Source organism: Prionailurus bengalensis, chromosome D1 (assembly GCF_016509475.1).
Source record: "Prionailurus bengalensis isolate Pbe53 chromosome D1, Fcat_Pben_1.1_paternal_pri, whole genome shotgun sequence".
NCBI lineage: Eukaryota > Metazoa > Chordata > Mammalia > Carnivora > Felidae > Prionailurus > Prionailurus bengalensis.
This window is the reverse complement of record NC_057346.1, coordinates 3,811,437-3,833,322: the sequence shown is the minus strand read 5'-3', so window position 1 is coordinate 3,833,322 and position 21,886 is coordinate 3,811,437. Positions and strand designations below refer to the sequence as shown.

At 39.9% G+C, this 21,886-nt stretch overlaps 1 protein-coding gene and 1 non-coding gene across 10 annotated transcripts in view; one reads left to right on the top strand and one right to left on the bottom strand.

The window, feature by feature from the left end:
- The window catches only part of GRIA4 (glutamate ionotropic receptor AMPA type subunit 4), a 480,512-nt gene that overhangs the window by 237,065 nt on the left and 221,561 nt on the right, over window positions 1-21,886 (bottom strand). For all 9 annotated transcript variants that reach the window (XM_043579212.1, XM_043579210.1, XM_043579209.1 and 6 more), the window contains one exon: window positions 11,395-11,634. In XM_043579212.1, the coding sequence (XP_043435147.1) occupies window positions 11,395-11,634 (240 nt within the window). The remainder of the gene's footprint in view (window positions 1-11,394; window positions 11,635-21,886) is intronic.
- Window positions 4,916-5,022, top strand: LOC122484519. Its single transcript, XR_006297591.1, has one exon. It is a non-coding gene; the product is annotated as a U6 spliceosomal RNA (small nuclear RNA).

The window sequence follows — 21,886 nt, the reverse complement described above, 5'->3', positions numbered from 1 at the left end:
ATATCTGTTAAGTCCATTTGGTCCAGTGTGTCATTCAAAGCCATTGTTTCCTTGTTGATTCTTTGTTTAGATGATCTGTCCATTGTTGTAAGTGGGGTGTTGAAGTCTCCTACTATTATTGTATTATTATCAATGAGTTTCTTTATGTTTGGGATTAATCAATTTATATATTTGGGTGCTTTCACATTTGGAGCATAAATGTTTACAACTGTTTACATAAATGTTTCCAACTGTTATGTCTTCTTGATGGATAGACTCCTTAATTATGATATAATGCCTTTCATCATCTCTTGTAATAGTCTTTATTTTAAAGTCTAGATTGTCTGATATACGTTTGGCTACTCCAGTCTTCTTTTGTCAACCATTAGCATGGTAGATGGTTCTCCATCGCCTTACTTTCAATCTGAAGGTGTCTTTAGGTCTAAAGTGGGTCCCTTGTAAACAGCATATAGATGGATCCTGTTTTCTTATCCATTCTGTTACCCTGTATCTTTCAATTGGAGCATTTAGTTCACTGGCATTCAGAGTGAGTACTGAAAGATATGAGTTTATTGCCATTATGTTGCTTGTAGAGCTGGGAGTTTCTGGTGGTGTTCTCTGGTCCTTTCTAGTCTTTGTTGCTTTTGGTATGTATGTATGTATGTATGTATGTATGTATGTATGTATGTATTTAGTCTTTTCTCCCCTCAGAGAGTCCCCCTTAAAATTTCTTGCAGGGATGGTTTATTGGTCATGAACTCTTTTAATTTTTGTTTGTCTGGGCTACCTCTAATCTCTCCTTCTATTTTGAATGACAGCCTTGCTGTACAAAGAATTTGTGGCTGCATATTTTTCCGATATAGCACATTGAATATATCCTGCCATTCCTTTCTGGCCTGCCAAGTTTCTGTAGATAGGTCTGCTGCAAACCTGATCTGTCCTCCCTTGTAAGTTAAAGACTTTTTACCCCTTGATGCTTTCAGGATTATTTCCTTGCTTGAGTATTTTGTGAATTTGACTATGATATGCCTCGATGATGGTCAGTTTTTGTTGAATCTAATGGGAGTCCTCTGTGGTTCCTGGATTTTGATGTCTGTCTTTCCTCAGGTTAGGAAAGTTTTCCTCTATGATTTGCTCACATAACTCTTCTACTCCTTTTTCTCTCTCTTCATCTTCTGAGACCCCTATGATTCTGATGTTGTTCCTTTTTAATGAGTCACTGGTTTCTCTAAATATTAAATCATGCTCTTTTGCCTTAGTCTCCCTCTTTTTTTCTGCTTCATTATTCCTCAAAAGTTTGTCTCTATGTTGCTGATTTGCTGCTCTGCCTCATCCATCCTTGCTGCCATAGCATGCATTATAGATTGCAGCTCAGTTATAGCATTTTTTATTTCATCCTGACTAGCTTTTACTTCTTTTATCTCCACAGATAGGGATTCTAGTCTATTTTTGACTCCAGCTAATATTCTTATTACCGTGATTCTAAATTGTGGTTCAGACATCCTACTTGTGTCTGTTTTGGTTAAGTCTCTGGCTGTCGTTTCTTCCTGCTTTTTCTTTTGGGGTGAATTCCTGCTGAGTTCTGTGGTTCAGGTTGTGCAGATTGTTGTGTTAATCCTCAAATCAATTGTCTAGGTGTGCAGGATGGTTTAATGTTGATCTGGCTGTATTTCATAGATGCGAGACACAAAAAACTTCCATGCTGTTCCACCAACTTGGCTCCTCCTGTATTTTGTGTGTTTGAACAGTGCATGTCAATGGGGCCAACGCAATGACCTTTCTAGGGTGCAGGGGCTCCCAACGGTCCTACCCAGATCTGCTTGCTCTTCTCTTCACACTGAGCACCAACAATGGGAAGCAAACGTGAACGGAGGACCATGTTGACAGGTGGTTTGTCAGTCAGTCAACAATGCATATGTCTAGTGCCTTCTACATGACAACCAAACAGACCCGGCATAAATGTTGGTGGAAGGCTGCATATTTACTTTCCCTGCCAGTCCACTTGGGTCTCTTTCAAATGAATGTGTGGAAGGCTGCTGGCACAAGAGCAAGTGTAGGCTCTGAGTGTCTCCAGAATATATCCAATCTGTCCACACACTGCTTATGGTCCTGCTCCTCACTCCGGCCCCTTCTCTGCCTACGCTTGTTGTACCTTTATGGCATTGTTCTTCGAGAACCCTCTTGTTTGGCAGTGTGGTTCTGGTTCATCATACTTATGGGATTTGAGCACAAGCATGGCACTTCCAGCACCCCTCATTGTAGCTTTATGGCACTGTTCTTTGAGAACCCCCTTGTCTGGCAGTATGGTTCTGGCTCATCATCCACGTGGGATTTTAGCACAAGGATGGCACTTCCAGTTGAGGGCACGTGCCCTCAACTCCTTCATTCTGTAACCAGGAAAGGTGGGAGGGGACAGACATACACGTGCCTCCCTTTGCCTCCTCTCCCCAGGGAAAAGGGATGGCACACGTAACCCTCTTTATGAAAATACCCACCAGGGTTCCTTCACCCCATGCATGTGCCCCTCCATCCACTATGCCCCCCTCCTAACCCGCAGAGGTGCCAGCCTGTGGAATCAGGTTAATGAGGGCCGAAGACAGACACTGCAGTGCCACCAAAGGAGATGCTGTAGAGGGAGCAGGGGCTGCCTTGCCAGCTTATGATTACTTTTTCTCCCTCAATTACAAGTTAGAATCGCCATAGGAAGCTCCATTGTTATGTTTACACATGTTTTTTTTCTTTGCTCTCCCACTGGCCCAGCTCCAGCAGGAAGGCAGTGATACATGCTTGAAACACAGAGTGAAGTGTGTTCTCCTCCTGACAGAATGGGCTAGCCTCACACTTGGCAGCTGGTAACAAGTAAATATTTGGCATCATCAGCCTGATGAAAAATGTAATAAATATCAGTAAGCAAACATATTTAAGTGAGCTATAAAAAACAGTCTAAATCCTAATGAGTTAATTATAAACAAAGATAAATGCCTGAGGTTCGCCATGGGAAGTTTATAAAAAGGGAACTCCTCTTCATCCCAGTAAGGGTTTTACAGTTAAAGGTGTTTTCCCTGAGGATTAGGAAATACACTGAAATGAGGCTGAATGTACCAAGCACTAATGATAAATTTTCATCCCTTCTTGGATAACACCAGGTTAGTTTCTGAAAGATTCTTACTTCTCCTGAATTTATACATCAAAGATCTCTGTTTTGCTAATGTGTTTCTAATTTTGTTTTTAATAAGAAAATTGCATTGTAAGTGGCACAATTCATGGGAGATGTGTGCTGGCATCACATGAACCTGCACAGTAACTGGAAACTGGGAGGCGGGAACTCGTAAGCACCCCTACACACTCAGCACTCCTCTGAGCAGCTCCAAGGCCAGGTGACAGGTGCGCAGTCATCCCTGAAAATGTTCCCCATCTCACACCTCTCAGAAAGGAATTTCAAAGAAGAAGCAGAGCCAGTGATATTATTTTGGTGTGAACTGAAGTCATTACACCATATTCCTTGCACTTTTCTGCTCTGTTATCCCCCTACATTACCTATGGGCGTGAGTTTACCACAAGCCCATGCTGGTAATGAGTGACAGAGGACTGAGGTTCCCAGGTCCATGGAACCATGTTGCCTAAACACTCTATGTTGTGATGCACGAAGGAGGGAAAGAGTAAAAGAATAGGGCAATGTGAGAAGAAATAGAGAAGTGGAGCTGAGAACCCGAAGGGAAGGCAGGCGAGCTCTCTGGAGCCATTTATTCAATAGGCTTTTTACTGGAAAGTTAAGAGAGGTATTGTGGAAAGGTATCTCATGCCTCTTAATTTGTTCCTATTTCTGTGATTTAGATCTCGACTCTTTTCGCAAAAGGATTTGAGGCAGTTTAAAAATAAAAGGCACGTATGCAGCAAAACCCAAAAAGTAGAAATAAAATAGCAAGATCTCTGCCCTCCCCACCCAAGCTCCCCTCTCCACCCCCTTCCCTCCTTGCTCTGGCTTCAGCGCAGGGGAGCAGCACACATACATTATGCCACCCACAACGTTGTTTCCTAGGTTTTTCAAAATATGTTATGCTATGTGTGGAATATAGTTTTGTTAAAAAAAAAAAAAAAACAGGCCAAAGGAAATAAGCCAAACCAACCCAAATTAAAGTTTTCTACTCTATGTCTTGCCAAATCCATGTCTCCTAGGGACAATTTACATAATGTTATAATAATAATTCATATATTGAACACAAGATATTCAGCAACCCCTGAAATAACGCTGCGAACCTGGAAACGGCCAATGCGATAAAACGTTGAACATTAAGCATTAAAGAGAAGGATGAAATAAAACAAGAATAGCGCCAGCCACTGCTTACTCTGGCCTCCAGAATGGGTGCATGAAAAATAATGACAGTGATCCTTACAAGTTTTAAATGTTAGGGGCACCTGGGTGGCTCAGTCATTTAAACATCCAATGCTTGATTTCGGCTCAGGTCATGATCACACAGTTTGTGAGATCGAGCCCACATCAAGTCTCAGATGATAGCATGGAGCCTGCTTGGGATTCTCTCTCTCCCTCTCTCTCAAAATAAATAAATAAATGAACATTAAAAGAAAAGAATTTTTAAATATTAGGTTTATATCTCTTCATCTCTCCCTTGATCATAAATTCATCTTGTGACCCGTGGTGTTGGGAATGGCCACAGATGCATCATAAATATGTACAATTCTGTGCAATACACAGAAGTAAAAAATATTTTCCTTTGAAAACATCTATTTCAAGTGAGAAAATAATGACTTCTTGTATTATTTAAATTAACATCTCTTTTTCGCTCAAGGAAAAATGACATCTTGTTAAGTAGATTTGACAAAAATTCAAGGTTTTATAATGCCAAAAATATGGATTATTTTAAAGTGTTTTAAATATTTAGCTTGATTATATCTAAATCAAGAATGTTCTTTTTCAGTGCTCACTTCAGCAGCACATATACTAAAACTGGAACGATACAGAGAAGACTGGCCTGGCCCTTGTGCAAGGATGATACACAAATTCATGAAGCGTTCCATGTTTTTTGCAAACTGGTGCAGCCACTCTGGAAAACAGTGTGGAGGTTCCTGAAAAAATTAAAAACAGACCTACCCTATGACCCAGCAATAGCACTGCTAGGAATTTACCCCAGGGATACAGGAGTGCTGATGCATAGGGGCACTTGTACCCCAATGTTTATAGCCCCACTTTCAACAGTAGCCAAATTATGGAAAGAGCCTAAATGTCCATCAACTGATGAATGGATAAAGAAGATGAGGTTTATATATACAATGGAATACTACTTGGCAATGAGGAAGAATGAAATCCTGCCATTTTAGCAACGTGGATGGAACTGGAGGGTATTATGCTGGGTGAAATAAGTCAGTCAGAGAAGGACAGATATCACATTTCCATTCATATGTGGAACTTGAGAAACTGAGCAGAAGATCATGGGGAAGGGAAGGGGAAAAAATAGTTACAGAGAGGCAGGGAGGCACACCATAAGAAACTCTGAAATACTGAGAACAAACTGAGGGTTAATAGGGGATTGGGGGGGGAGGGGAAAATGGATGATGGGTATAGAGGAGGGCACTTGCTGGGATGAGCACTGGGTGTTATGTGTAAGTGATGAACCACGGGAATCTACCCCCAAACCAAGAGCACACTGTACACACTACATTTTCGCCAATTTGACAATAAATTATATTTAAAAAAAAAAAAAGGGATGTTCTTTTTCAGGCTGCTCCATACTTTTTCATGATAAGAAAAAATTTAATTCAAGGACCATCTCTATAGGAGAATTTTTCATTTTGATTAATATAGGAATTATTTGATACATTAAAATACAGTATCATTAAAAAACAAAACAAAACAATTGAGGCACCTGGGTGGCTCAGTCGATTAAGTGTTCAGCATTGGCTCTGTCATGATCTCTTGGCTCATGAATTTGAGTCCCGTGTTGGGCTCTCAGCTGTCAGCATGGAGCCTGCTTGGGATTCTCTCTCTTTCTCTCTGTCCCTCCCTGCTCATGTTCTCTCTCTCTCTCTCTCTCAAAAATAAACAAAGATTTTAATCATTAATAAAATTTGAATTACATGATTAGTTATGAGAGCATCAAAATTATTTGATACCTATTGTCAAGGACTTTGATTAAGTCATTCATCCACTCCATGTTTATGGCATACTTATTAGGGGTTACTATGCTACACAGAAAAGATATAAATGCAGCAAGATATAATAATTACTGCTGAAAGATGTATTTCTGGGGGAAGAAAAGATATATAAATATACACACAATGTAATGTGAAAATTACTATAAAAAGGATTCTGCACAGGGTGTTCTCTAAGTTCTTTTCCTACATGAATTGAGAAAAGATTTGGACATCTCGCTCAAACTAAAATATGTTGTTCCAAATGAGCTCATTGTTTAGATACACTGTGTTGTCCCATATGGTAGGTAGCCATTAGGCAAATGTGACTACTTAAGGTAACTAATTAAAATTTAATATTCAGATCTTCAGGTTCATAAGCAGCATTTCAAACATATTCAATAGCCTTAAATTTATCAACTCAAAAATCTTACCAAAGTTTTATTCCAAATGTAAAAACATCACACTGTGTCTCAAAGGCAAGCTCTTGGCTATCAAACAGAATCTTGTGTGCCATTTCCTAATGAAGCTATAGCAAGTGAGTTAACTTCATCCTAGTACAGTCTTGCTCATCACTGCATTCTTTTTAAAAAAAAACTTTTTAAAATTTAAAATTAAAATTTTTTTTAAGTTAAAAAAAATTTTTTTTTTAAAAAAAGCAAGGGAGAAAGCAAGGGAGGGGAACAAAGAGAGGGAGACAGAGAATCAGAAGGAAGCAGGCTCCACAGCATCAGTGAAAAGCCAGACATGGGACTCGAACCCGTGATCTGAGATCATGACCTGAGCTAAAGATGGACATTTAACCGACTGAGCCACCCAGGCACCCCCATCACTGCATTCTAAATACGTATCAAAGTGTCCGATACAGACAAGGTGAACAATACATTTTTATTGAATGGTAAGTGCATAAACTGAATGAAAAAATGGACGAACACTCTTCTTCTTTGAGAGGCCGTCAAGTGAAAAGAAGCCCGGAGCAACCTGATAAACAGGATGCTTATGTGACCTACCATCTTTCTTTTTCTGCCCACCGTTTCTAGGGAAGGAATTTGGAATATAATACATATTTATTTATATACAATATCATCTGGAATATAAAGAAACATTAAAGATAACATGAATGGACCTTAAAGACAATGCAGTTCAACCTTCCTCCTTCTCTGTCCCTGTCTCTATTTCTCCCTGACATATGTGGACAAACATACAGGTACGTTCACACAGTTCACCACGAGCAGAGCAGAACTTGAAGAGAAGTCTTACATCAGAGGAAAGAAAATATCATTCCTTTGACGACAATTCATCATAAAAACACTACCTTAAGTTATGACAGAGTGAAGCTCTTGTATTTTATAAGATCAGTGTATCACTACGGGGATTAAGATTTCTTGGGGCGCCTGGGTGGCGCAGTCGGTTAAGCGTCCGACTTCAGCCAGGTCACGATCTCGCGGTCCGTGAGTTCGAGCCCCGCGTCGGGCTCTGGGCTGATGGCTCAGAGCCTGGAGCCTGTTTCCGATTCTGTGTCTCGCTCTCTCTCTGCCCCTCCCCCGTTCATGCTCTGTCTCTTTCTGTCCCCAAAATAAATAAACGTTGAAAAAAAAATTAAAAAAAAAAAAAGATTTCAGAAATAACTAAGTGGATCAATGAGATAACATATTCCAAAATAATGATTTATGATGCATCAGACAGCCATGTTCCACTCAAGATTGTGGAGAAATTCAGGGTCATATTAAGGCAGTTATTTGTAACAGGAAAAATGTTGAAATAAACAGTTAAGGATAACTGAAGATCAGAGAAAAGTACTAAAATGTACTAAACCATCTTATTTCTTGACAGGTGGTTTCGTACATTATAAAAAAAATTCTTATCTTTAAAGTGGATGTGTGCTCTCTTTTTCTGCATGATGTGAAAATACAGATGACTCTTAGCCAACTATGTTTATGAGAGAAATTAATCAAGCTCACAACTGAAGTTCATACCTCGGTTGGTGATAGTGATACATAATTTTAAGCCCACTATCTAAGAGGAAATAAATTGATCTTGTGATCCTAAACTTATAAAATGAGCACAACAATTTCAAAGGGAGAAAAAATTATTACTGTCTTTTGCAAGTACTTAACTGAAACCAAGAATATCGAGAAGCACGGTCATGTTATGATAGAGTGAACCATCTCAACACCACGACACGGCCACAAATTTCCATTTATAAAATAAGTAAATCACAGAGATGAAAAGTACAGCATAGGGAATAGAGTCGATACTGTAATAACACTGTATGGTGACAGATGGTGACCACACTTATTGTGGTGAACACTGAGTAATGCAAAGAAGTGTTGAGTCACTATGTTGTACCCCTGAAACTAATATAACATCGTACGTCAAATATACTTCAGTAAAAAATATAAAGAGCCATCTTCCTGATATGTTATTTTTTCATTCATGCAATTATCCCTTGGGATAAAGGTGTCTGTTTTGAAGATGGGTTGTATTACTCTACTAGAAAGCAGTGCAAAGGGCTGGCTGTTCATCCTGCAGCAACTACTAGAGAGAATTAGAAATTTGAGAGCGTGACTTGCATTAGCTGGTTAAAAGCAGGACAGGGAGACAACAAGGAAAAGCAGGCTTTGTTCAGCAAGCCAGTAGGAATGTTAAAGGTAACAAGATGCCATATTAGAAGAAACAGAGCTTGTTCCATGAAGGGTTTAAGCCTTGGGAGGCAGAAACTCAGCCAGGAGAAAGATTCTTTCAAGAACGAAATAGGTCTGCTTATACTAGAGAGATTCCTGGACAGACGGGATGGGACATGGCTCAGGGTTGAAGCATCTGATGTGCTACACAGGGGTGAGGATCCCGGAAAGTACATACTAGTGTGAAAGCAAAGCATCACTTTGAATCCCTGTTTGGTAGGGAGGCTGATGCACGAACGCCTACAACCTTCTTCTTGCCAGAGACTGATGGACCCAGGCACAGAGAGAAAAAGTAAGACACAGGACCCACTGATATTTCTATAAGATCAAGATGTCATAAAATAAGGATCTTGTGCCCAAAGCTATATCATAAAGAACCACATAAAGAATAGTCTCATCTATATATATCCCAGTTTGTATTTCTTTACATCATGATTCAATTTTTTAACATCGTAAGTCAACTTTATTCAGGTGTAATTTTTTTTTTTTTTTGCATTTGACATTCATATGTTACAACTGATGAAGCTATACTGACATATCATTATCACCTAAAGTCCTCGGTTTACATTAGGGTTCACCCTTGGTTTCAGACGTTCTATGTGTTTGGGCAAATGTATAATGACATGTCTACCATTATCATAGTGTCACATCATGATCCAATGCCAGCATCATACTGAGCAACTTCGCTGCCTGACAAATCCTCTGTGATTCACCTGTTCATCCCTCTTTCCCCTTAACCTCTGGCAGCCACTAATCTCTTTACTGTCTCCATAGCTTTGCCTTTTCCAGAACGTCATATAGTTGAAATATAGCATGTAGCCTTTTCAGATTGGCTTCTACACTTAGTAGGACTCTGCATTTAAGGTCCCTGCATGGTTTTTAATGTATTGATAGCTCATTGAATAATATTCCATTGTCTGGATGAACCACATTTATTTATTCATCCACCTACTGAAGGACATTTTGTTGCTTCTGAGTTCTGGTAATTGTGAATAAAGGTGCTATAAGTATCTGTGTGCAGGTTTTTGCGGGGACATAAGTTTTCCACTTATAGGTAAATACCAAAGAGCACGAATGCTACATCACAAGGTAAGCATGTATTTAGTTTTGTAAAAAACTGCCACCTTGACTTTCAAACGACTGTACCATTATGCATTCTCACCAACAATGAACAAGAGCCCCTGTTGCTCTGCATGCTCACCAGCATGTGTCATTGTCAGTCATCTGGATCTTGGCCATTCTAATAAGGTAGTAATACCTCATTGTTGTTTTAAGTTGCCTTATGGTTCAATTTTCAGTGTCCTCTTATTGAAGGATTTTTCCAAAAGTTAGAAATGAACAGAATGATTTCTCTCATCTATCATACATACAAAGCTCTAGGATGCTTTGGACTTTTAGATATTGGAAAATGTCATCACAAGACATGGGTAGGCTCCCATATTTCCAAATGAGAATTACGGCATGTGGCAACCATGCAAAAAATACACTGATGACATTAAGTTTTCTAAACTTGTTACTGAAAGGAAAACTTAGCAAGAAAACCAATATAAAATTTACTAGGACCACCAGTGGTGTGACATCTTATAGGATATACCATCTCTGAAAATAGGAAATTATGCTTTGGCCTTTGAAGATAATTACATCTTCAAAAGATTTATTTTGCTTGTTCATTGTTTTATGCTTATTGTTTTACTCATGTCACAGACAGAATTCTATTCAATGATATTCTCAAAACGTTGCCAGTTTGAATTTTTATTCCAACTTCTTGTCATATATACTCTTTAAGGGAAAAATATTGAAGATAAAAAGCCCAAAGGGAGTTCCCTGCTGTTTATTCTGCAATATAATCTGTTGCTGTGATTCTAGACACTAAATAGAAAGAAAAAATAAAAAAAAGAATATGCGAATTTAAGTTATGTCTCGCAATGAAAAGTCAAAGTATCTCAAACCTGTATAAAAATGGATGATTGTCAATAACTTATTCACCTTGTTTTTCCAACACATGGGTTGCATAGTATCAGTTCCTGATCTTCAGAGCCCGATAGGTTATGGTAAAATGTAAGGTTGCCAGGGCCCCGAAGCCTTACCCCAAATCTGTACCGCACTGTCACCACATTTCAATTACTCACTTCAAGTTTCACATGTCAAACCCATGGATATGGTTCAACTACTACTTTCTTTTTCCTTTTTCTTTTTTAAATAAAATTATAGATATAGAGATGCAGACTGAAAAATCAACTTGCTCCCTTAAAGACATTCCAAGACATGAAATCATCTTCACTTGAGGCAAAAGACATTTATTTCCTGATTGTACCTGAAATATCATCACAGAAATGTTCAAAGAAGTATTTATCTTGATTTCAGCTAAGTCACAGAGCATGGTTGGCTCATGAATAACCTGGTGTATCTGATGCTCATTTAATTGGAAGTTTCCAGATGAAATTACTGACAATACCCATTGACCCTTTTCTGATTTTAGCTGCAGTAGAGCTCAAATTATTTCCCTAAGTCACAAAAGTGATACCAGGCCACTTCTGCTTGAAAGTGAGGGTTTTACTCATGTGGGCGTGGAATTGCGACTTACCCCTGTCCGTGTCGTACAGGAAGACGAAACAGTTCCATTCGTAGTGGTCCAGCAGACTCAGGAGCGCGCCCCGCAAGGACGGTCTGAGCTGCAGCACAAACTGGCTCTCCCCCTCCGTGGGGAAACTCGGTGTGATGAGGGAGATGTGCAAGGCGCTGCAGAACGAGGTCAAGGTGTGTACCGACCTCTTATCGTAGAGTCCGAAAATGGCAAACACTCCTCTAGAATACTGGGAACAGACTGAAAAAGAGAAGGAAAGAAACACACTATTAGCACACTCAAGCTGGTGAGTTGCACATCTACAGTCCATGAACTTAAAAAAAAAAAAAAAAAAGTCTGAATCACTCGTATAGTCAGGAACATAAGGAAAGTAAAAGTGGAGAGTGCACTTAATTGTGGAATTCATTAACGGATTGCTGAGTATGTGCTCAGAGCCTTGCACTGGCCTGGTAACAAGGAGCCATAGGTTTCCTCTCTCCAGAAGCCAGTTCAGGGCTGTGTTCCCAGACAGAGACTAGGAAGACCCCGGCCTCCAGGAAGACCCCACCAACATAAGTCCCCGCCACTAGGAAAACCCCGGCCACCAGGAAGGCCCCGGCCGCCAGGAAGACCCTGGCCACTAGGAACACCCGGCTGCTAGGAAAACCCCGGCCTTGCCTGGTCCACCAGATCTGCACCTGTTGGTAAGGCAGCTCGTCCTGAAGGAGTACTGGGGGCTGACCCCGAGGCAGAGAGAGAGAGGACTCCATAACAAAGGGACCCCAGCCCCACGCCCCACGCCGGGAGTTGCCCCCGCAGGGGTGGTACTGAGGCTCCCGGTACAGATTCGCCCGCCCTGGGGCGCAGAGAGAAAGCTGTGGTTTAAAGGAGCAACTAGAGGGGCGCCTGGGTGGCTTGGTCGGCTCAGCATCTGACCCGCCCGGCTCAGGTCACGATTTCTGGGTCCCTGGGATCCACCCTCCCATCTGGCTCCGGGCCCGCAGGGCGGACCCTGCTTGGGAATCTCTGTCTCCACTCTCTCTGCTCCTCCCCTGCCCGGGCTCTCTCTGCCCTGTCTCTCTGTTTCTCTCAAAAGAAACAACTGAACATCTAAGAAACAAACAAAGGAATAACCAGAACCCAAAGAAACCAGGCCTAGCAGGAAGCCCGGAAGGTGGGGGGGGTGGAGCGACTAGAGGCCTTCCGGGTCAGAGGTCGGCGAGTGCCCCCGGCGTGCCCTCTGCCCCGGGGAGCCCGCGACGAGGCCCCAAACTCAGTTCCAGGTGCCAGGGAAGCGCGCCGCCTCCGCCTCCGCCTCCGCCTCCGGGAGCTCTGCCACAGATGCCCTCGGGCTCGGAAAACAACCCCGGTGGAAAAGGGCAAGTACAACGTAACAGGTGTGGCCTTGGAGCCCCACGAAAGAGTGCGGAGCCGCTGGAAGTTTCACAGTTCGTGCTCCCCCTCCACCTGGACGGCGGCGCGGAGCCCCAGCCGCCCCGCCCCCCAGGCACCCTCAGGGCACACACCTCCCCCAGCCCACCTCCACCCTGTCCACCCAGGGGCGCCCTCAGTGCCCACAGCCCCGGGGCCACCCCACCTCCAGCCCGTCCACAGGGCAGCCACAAGGCAGAATGACCTGGGACCCCCCCAGTCCACCAGCCACTGGGCACAAAGAGTCTACACAAGCGTCGACCATCCACACATCATGCCTTCCAGTTGGAGAAAGGTGGCTGTTCAGCCTCATTCACTGAAACAAATAGGAGGTCAAGCAAAGTGTGGATACAGAGGAATTTGCTCCAAATGAAAAAACAAGACAGAATTCCGTAAAAAGAACTAAATGAAATAGAGATAAGCAATCTGAAATGTTACTTTTTATTTTTATTTTTATTTTTAAATCATAACCTTAGAGTTCTCTTGAACCATGTCTGAAAACAAGTTAAGCTGTCTGGAAAATCACTGTTGGGCGTCCTCAATACTCAGGGGAATTGTGACCAGCTGTGTAGCTTCTAGGTTGGATATAAAGCTAACACAGAGCAGTTTCATAACCCAGCAGAACCAAGTCCCCCCTGCAGTAGACAGGTGCACAATGTCCCATTCTTCCCCTTCTATGTTCCCAGTTGTTGCAAGGACAATGAGGCAAATACAAAAAGAGAGAAGACAAAACAGAAACAAAAAACAAAAACTCTTCTCAAGATTCTTGCCCAGCTACATTTTGATCCCTCTTTTGACATGACCAAATTCTAGTCCAAACTTGGATGACTTTTTCTAATTTACCTTTATTTAATTTAATTTTAATTTTATTTTTTAAGTGTCTTTCATTACTTTTGAGAGAGAGAGAGAGAGAGAGAGAGAGAGAGAGAGAGAGAGCAGAGGAGGGGCAGAGAGAGAGGAAGACAAAGAATTTGAAGGCAGCTTCCAGGCTCTGAGGTGTCAGCACAGAGCCCAATGCTGGGCTCAAACTCATGGACCATGAAATCATGACCTGAGTAGAAGTCACACACTTAACCAACTGAGCCAGCCAGGCACCCCTCTAATTTACCTTTTAAAGGATACAAACTTGCATGAAAAAAAAAAATACTCCATGCATGCAATAAAGCAAGACTGTTTGAATTCCAGATTCTTAGAGTTTACCACATAATGGTTTTAAGGTCCATTTCTCCTTGGCTTATATAGCTAGTTTAAGAAGGCTTTAGTTCTATGAAATGTTTATGTTTTCTGATTTTGGTTACTACTTTTAATTGCTAAGTTCATTATGAAGCCTTGAATATTGGATAATCTAGAGGTATTGACCTTAGGAGTAGTTCATTGTGATACAAAGAAATTAGATTCTGCTTTGTTGAAGCAGTAATAGGCTCTTGGGAAAAAAAATTAATTACCTTAATAACATTTATATCCATATTCTACAATACCTGGGTTTTAGGAAATTAGGAGGGAAAATTAAATAAGATAAATTAATAAAACCTGGCAGTATTTCTTCTGTTCTTGTTTATTTTGCTTCTGAAATTGGGGATACAGTCTGAGCAATGTAATTATAGCAGAAGAAGGTACCAGTTAAAAGAAAATGGATGTTACTGGTCTTCTTTAGATGAGGTGCTCTAAGAGATATTGTATATATTGTGGAAAAACTAAAGCCTAACTAAGGGACCAGCGTCTATATTCAAATGGATAAGACTAGGATAGACCTGACCTTAAAAAATAGAAGATGTATGTTACCTAACTAGAACTTCAAGTTGGAAGAAAAAAATAGAATATACAAAAAGGCTGCAAACGTTGCAAACCAGTTCAAATCCTAGTGCTCTTGTTAGCCAGGTGACCTTGACTAAGTTATTTAATCTTACTTGCCTCAACTATAAATATATAATATGCCAAAAATTAAATAACATAATGTATGTAAAAGTACTATTACATATGGGAGACAACCAATAAGTGGTGAGTTATATAAAGAAATTCCACCAAGGAAGAACATGCAATTCTAATTCTATGCTCACCCATGAACTACCATTTGATCACCTGAGTAGACTGACTAATCTAGAAGGCTTGGTCTGACAGTGTGACTGGCTGCAATTTTCTTGCAATATATAAGACACAAGGTGATGTAACATTTGGGTATCCGGAGTTGCAACTCAATTCATTTATATAACTTAAGAGACTTGATCTGATAAATCAAGTTGCTGGATCAGATGTTAACCTTGTGAATGTTCCACCAAGGCTTTGGATGTATTTACATAAGTGCTATCTATATATTTAGCATACAACCAGGCGGGAGTCACTTGGCTCCTTTGTAAAGTTTTCATATTGTCCTGTTCTCTTGACTTTTATGCAAATTGAGGGACCACTCTCAATCTTTCCACAGTAAATAATCTGGCTTAAATAATTTTTATTTTACCCTATTGAAAAAAAATTTGAAGAGCATCAGAACTCTAAGATACTGGCTTTCAGTTTGGTGTTGAAACTACAAACATGTTAATTCTTGTTCAAGAAAACATAATAAACAAATCCTGTACTTTAACATACTCATGTATGTAATAAACATTTACATAATCCTTTCTGTTACGGCATTTTAGAACCATACCATTGTCAAGTTTGGGTTTCCAAACTGTTTTTCTAGGAACCCCACAAGTTCTCTAGGAGGACTTGAATAGTTTTGCAGAAACTTTTTTTTTCTAAATTTCTTTATTTATTTTGAGAGAGAGAGACAGAGTGTTGGGCAGGGGAGGGGCAGAGAGAGAGGTAAAGAGAATCCCAAGCAGGCTCCATACTGTCAGTACAGAGCCCAATGAGGGGCTAGAACCCACAAACTGTAAGATCATGACCTGAGCCAAAATCAAGAGTCAGATGCTCAACCAACTGAGCCACCCAGGCGGCCCTGCAGGGAAAGCTTTGATGAGACAGAAAAGGGTAGTATGGTATGCCATTCCCCCCAAAAAACCCTACAGCACATCTTATTTCATCTATTTCAAATATTGAGCTACTGCCTATATAAACTTTTATATAAGAATAGTATTAAACTACTACTTTATAAAAAAAGGTCAAAACAATGAATATACTCTGTACAAAGTTCCCCAACTATTTTTTTTTATTATATTGTTGTCAGTGTAATCATTATGACTTTCCACTACTCTGGTGCTTGCTATATGATTTAGCTTAATTTTATTCTACCTGTGACTCAACAAACTCAATATTTTCTGATATTTAATCATCTTGTATCTGCTTTCATTCATTTGCATCATCATAAATATCTACTCTGTTTCACCGCCATCTGTCATTCTGCTTCTCATAAACTTATTTTGTCACTCACATTTTACTTTCCCTTTGCAAAGGTCCAGTTTTAGTAGGATTCATTTGAATTTTTCTTTTTGGTCTATTTCATTTAGATTATTTGCTTGGCAGGTGAAGATTATTGGGTTTCCTATGTATGTGGATAGATTGTCAGTCAAATGTTCAACGTTATTATCTCGATGTGATACCCCACATAGTATTTTATTTGGTCCAACAGATTCAAATTCTGGAATATAATTATTTCTATATTTAGTACTATACTCTAGCTTTGCAAACACTCAAATCGAAATTTGTTTGGTGGTATCTTATGATATCTATTGTTGCTTACCATACAGATAATTATTCAAACAATGGATCTTTTTCTTAAACTATATAAATGCATACACAAATTAATGAGAGTAAAATAAGCTGAGTACCCATGTGTTCAGACATGTATACACAAAAGGGAAACTGAATTTTAACGTTCTTGTGTAACATGGCTGAATATAACACAGAAGAAGTAATGCTTAGTCACCAACAAGATGTGATGACAGTATGCTGATATACTTGGGGATACAAACAGTAATCAGGATAAGACTTTGAAATAATCCAGTTATATTTTTAAGTACATATTATATATTCTGCTTCACTAATGAGATCACTAGGATTGTGTATTATGTGGATAAATTCCTAATATAAACACATCATATTAATCCATCCATCTTTTACCTGATGGTGTCAATTAACCAGATCAGTCTTCTCATCAGGTAGTTACCCCATCCCATTCCAGATGCCCAGCCAAGTCACATGATAATATAATTTGATGATTCATAGCTTCCCATTGCATGTAAATCAAATGACATGGTTTTAGCTCAGTGTTTTGCCAGTTGTGGGACATAGATCCAGGTGCTGTGCTGGATTTTCCGTGACCTCCGCCTCAGGGGTAGGAAGAGTGCAGGCCGGTGCTCATTTCCTTCCTTCCTTCCTTCCTTCCTTCCTTCCTTCCTTCCTTCCTTCCTTCCTTCCCTCCTTCCTTCCTTCTTTGCTTTCTTTCCCTCTCTCTCTCTCTTCTATCTATCTATCTATCTATCTATCTATCTATCTAGAGAATGAGACAGACAAAGACAAAGAGGATTGGAAAAATCTGAGCATGTTTCTTTGAGGGAATGGAGTCAGCAGAGAGGGAAATACATACAGAAGAGAAAAGGGGTACCAAATAGGGAAGGCCCCAAATAGAATGTATAGGGTCAAGGGCACATATAAAATTGGCCTTGAATGAGATGTGCAGGTGTGTGGAGGGTAATTCATTCTAGAGTTCAAAGATCAAAAGATAACATTGTATAGGGTACAGTTTCCTACCTGCACTGATCTAAGAGACAGGGTTGCAGCAGTGAGATTCATTCAATAAAGCTGTGTGAAAGTGGCACCAGTTACAAATAATTGCAGAGAGGGGCACCTGGGTGACTCAGTCAGTTAAGCATCCGACTGTGGCTCAGGTCATGATCTCCAAGTTTGTGGGATCAAATCCCCACACTGGGGTCTGTCCTGACAGCTCAGAGCCTGGGGCCTGTTCTGGATTCTTTCTGTCTCTCTCTGCCCCTCCCACTCAAAAAATAAACAAAAACATTTAAAAAATACAAACAACTGCAGAGGGTAGGAGAGGAAACTAAAAACACATACATTATAAACTTCATGATGAGAGGGAACCCTTCTTATTTTATCCACAACTGTATCCAACTCAACACATACAACACAGTACCTATAAAACCTTATGGGATGAATGACAAAACAAAATGAAGGATTAAGTGACCACGGACAGAAGACAAGATATGAAAATATAAATTAGAAGTGGCAACAATTTAGAAATTCATGATTTTCTTCAGGCACAACATGCAGATGGTAACCAAAATGAAACACAATGAGGAGTTCAAAACTTTCCTCCTTGGAACGAATTCTTCTCTTGCTTACCCAACACACGCTTTCCTGGGTCTCCACTTATTGGAATGCTGTTCTCAATTTCCCCCCTTGCAACTCCCTGTCTCACCAATCTTCTCATCTTCTTCTATACCCTTTCTTCAGATAATGTCATCTATTTCTATGACTTCAAATATCATCCGTGTGCCAGTAATTCCCTGATTAAGACCTTCAGGTTTTATTATTTCCTATGAGTTTAGACTCAAACATCAATACTTAATGTTTCCCTTTGTTGTTTTTTTCGGCACCTAAGACCCAGATGGGCCAAAACAGGACCCTTCATTTTTCTTTCAGAACCTCGTTTCTGTCCCCCATCCCAATAAAAAGCATGGCCATCTATGAAAATATTCTTGATCCATAACTTCCTTCTATTCCCACATGAAGTCATGAGAAAATCTCAATGGTTTTACCTCCAAAGTATCTAAAATATATCAAAATTCCTCCAACTCCTCTGTATCTCCACTATACTGCCATTGTCCTGCCCAGTCTACTAGTGAAGTCTCCAAACTGTACTTCCTGTTCCTAGTTTTCTTCCTTCCCCATCATTCTCCACTCAGCAGAGTGTGATAAGATGGCTTCATCGCTAATTAATGTCCCACTGGATTTTCCTCATATTTAAACTAATATCCACATGGTCTAAAATGCTCTTATGAGGAATACTATAAAAAATTATATGCCAAAAAACTGGACAACCTGGAAGAAATGGACAAATTCCTAAGCACCCACACACTTCCAAAACTCAAACTGGAGGAAATAGAAAACTTGAACATACCCATAACCAGCGAAGAAATTGAATCAGTTATCAAAAATCTCCCAACAAATAAGAGTCCAGGACCAGATGGCTTCCCAGGGGAATTCTACCAGACATTTAAAGCAGAGATAGTACCTATCCTTCTCAAGCTGTTCCAAAAAATAGCTGTTTCAAAAAATAGAAAGGGAAGGAAAACTTTCAGACTCATTCTATAAAGCCAGCATTACTTTGATTCCTAAACCAGACAGAGACCCGGTAAAAAAAGAGAACTACAGGCCAATATCCCTGATGAATGTGGTTGCAAAAATTCTCAATAAGATACTAGCAAATCAAATTCAACAGCATATAAAAAGAATAATTCACCATGATCAAGTGGGATTCATTCCTGGGCTGCAGGGCTGGTTCAGCATTTTCAAATCAATCAATGTGATACATCACATTAATAAAAGAAAAGATAAGAACCATATGATCCTGTCAATTGATACAGAAAAAGAATTTGACAAAATTCAGCATCCTTTCTTAATAAAAAGAAAGTCAGGATAGAAGGAACATACTTAAACATCATAAAAGGCATTTATGAAAAGCCCACAGCTAATATCATCCTCAATGGGGAAAAACTGAGAGCTTTCTCCCTGAGATCAGGAACATGACAGGGATGTCCATTCTCACCACTGTTGTTTAACATAGTGTTGGAAGTGCTAGCATCAGCAATCAGACAACAAAAGGAAATCAAAGGCATCAAAATTGGCAAAGATGAAGTCAAGCTCTTTTTGCAGATGACATATTATACGTGGAAAACCCAATAGACTCCACCAAAAGTCTGCTAGAACTGCTACATGAATTCAGCAAAGTTGCAGGATACAAATCAATGTACAGAAATCAGTTGCATTCTTATACACTAATAATGAAGCAACAGAAAGACAAATAAAGAAACTGATCCCATTCACAATTGCACCAAGAAGCATAAAATACCTAGGAATAAACCTAACCAAAGATGTAAAAGATCTATATGCTGAAAACTATAGAAAGCTTATGAAGGAAATTGAAGAAGATATAAAGAAATGGAGAGACATTCCATGCTCATGGATTGGAAAAATAAATACTGTTAAAATGTCAATACTACCCAAAGCTATCTACACATTCAATGCAATCCCAATCAAAATTGCACCAGCATTCTTCTCGAAGCTAGAACAAGCAATCCTAAAATTTGTATGGAACCACAAAAGACCCCGAATAGCCAAAGTAATATTGAAGAAGAAGACCAAAGTGGCAGGTATAACAATCCCAGACTTTAGCCTTTGCTACAAAGCTGTCATCATCAAGACAGCATGGTATTGGCACAAAAACAGACACAAAGATCAATGGAATAGAATAGAAGCCCCAGAATTAGACCCACAAAAGTATGGCCAACTAATCTTTGACAAAGAAGGAAAGAATATCCAATGGAAAAAAGACAGTCTCTTTAACAAATGGTGCTGGGAGAACTGGACAGCAACATGCAGAAGGATGAAACTAGATTGCTTTCTTACACCATTCACAAAAATAAACTCAAAATGGATAAAGGACCTGAATGTGAGACAGGAAACCATCAAAACCCTAGAGGAGAAAGCAAGAAAAGACCTCTCTGACCTCAGCCACAGCAATTTCTTACTTGACACATCCCCAAAGGCAAGGGAATTGGAAGCAAAAATGAACTACTGGGACCTCATGAAGATAAAAAGCTTCTGCGCTGCATAGGAAACAGTCAACAAAACTAAAAGGCAACCGACGGAATGGGAAAAGATATTTGCAAATGACATATCGGACATAGGGCTAATACCCAAAATCTATAAAGAGCTCACCAAACTCCACACCCGAAAAACAAATAACCCAGTGAAGAGATGGGCAGAAAACATGAATAGACACTTCTTTAATGAAGACATCCGGATGGCCAACAGGCACATGAAAAGATGCTCAACGTCGCTCCCCATCAGGGAAATACAAATCAAAACCACACTCAGATATCACCTCACGCCAATCAGAGTGGCTAAAATGAACAAATCAGGAGACTACAGATGCTGGAGAGGATGTGGAGAAATGGGAGCCCTCTTGCATTGTTGGTGGGAATGCAAACTGGTGCAGCCGCTCTGGAAAACAGTGTGGAGGTTCCTCAAAAAATTAAAAATAGATCTACCCTATGACCCAGCAGTAGCACTGCTAGGAATTTACACAAGGGATACAGGAGTGCTGATGCATAGGGGCACTGGTACCCCAATGTTTATAGCAGCACTTTCAATAATAGCCAAACTATGGAAAGAGCCTAAATGTCCATCAACTGATGAATGGATAATGAAATTACAATTTATATTCACAATGGAATACTATGTGGCAATGAGAAAGAATGAAATATGGCCTTTTGTAGCAACGTGGATGGAACTGGAGAGTGTTACGCTAAGTGAAATAAGTCATACAGAGGAAGACAGATACCGTATGTTTTCACTCTTATGTGGATCCTGAGAAACTTAACAGAAGACCATGGGGTAGGAGAAGGAAAAAAAAAAAAGGTTAGAGAGAGAGGGAGCCAAAACATAAGAGACTCTTAAAAACTCAGAACGAACTGAGGGTTGATGGGGGGTGGGTGATGGGTATTGAGGGGGCATCTGTTGGGATGAGCACTGGGTATTGTATGGAAACCAATTTGACAATAAATTTCATATTTAAAAAAATAATTAAACAATAAAATTAAATTAAAAATGGCAAAAAAATTAGATTATCCAGAATTATTTGTATGTAGCCATTTTAGCTTAATTGTGGTATGTGCTGTTCTATTGTAATGGACTTTAGTAGTTTTTTAAAACAAGGTTAATAAAACTACAACCTTTCATATTTTAGAAATTTTACTAATAAAGGGCAGTCTTACCTTCAAAAAATAAAAAAATAAAACACCCTTATGATTTTGTCTTTACTAAACTCATGGACCATTGCTCCCTCCCACACAAGACTAAGCCATACTCTCCCTTTTTGTGTTACTTAAACACACCTTCTCATCCA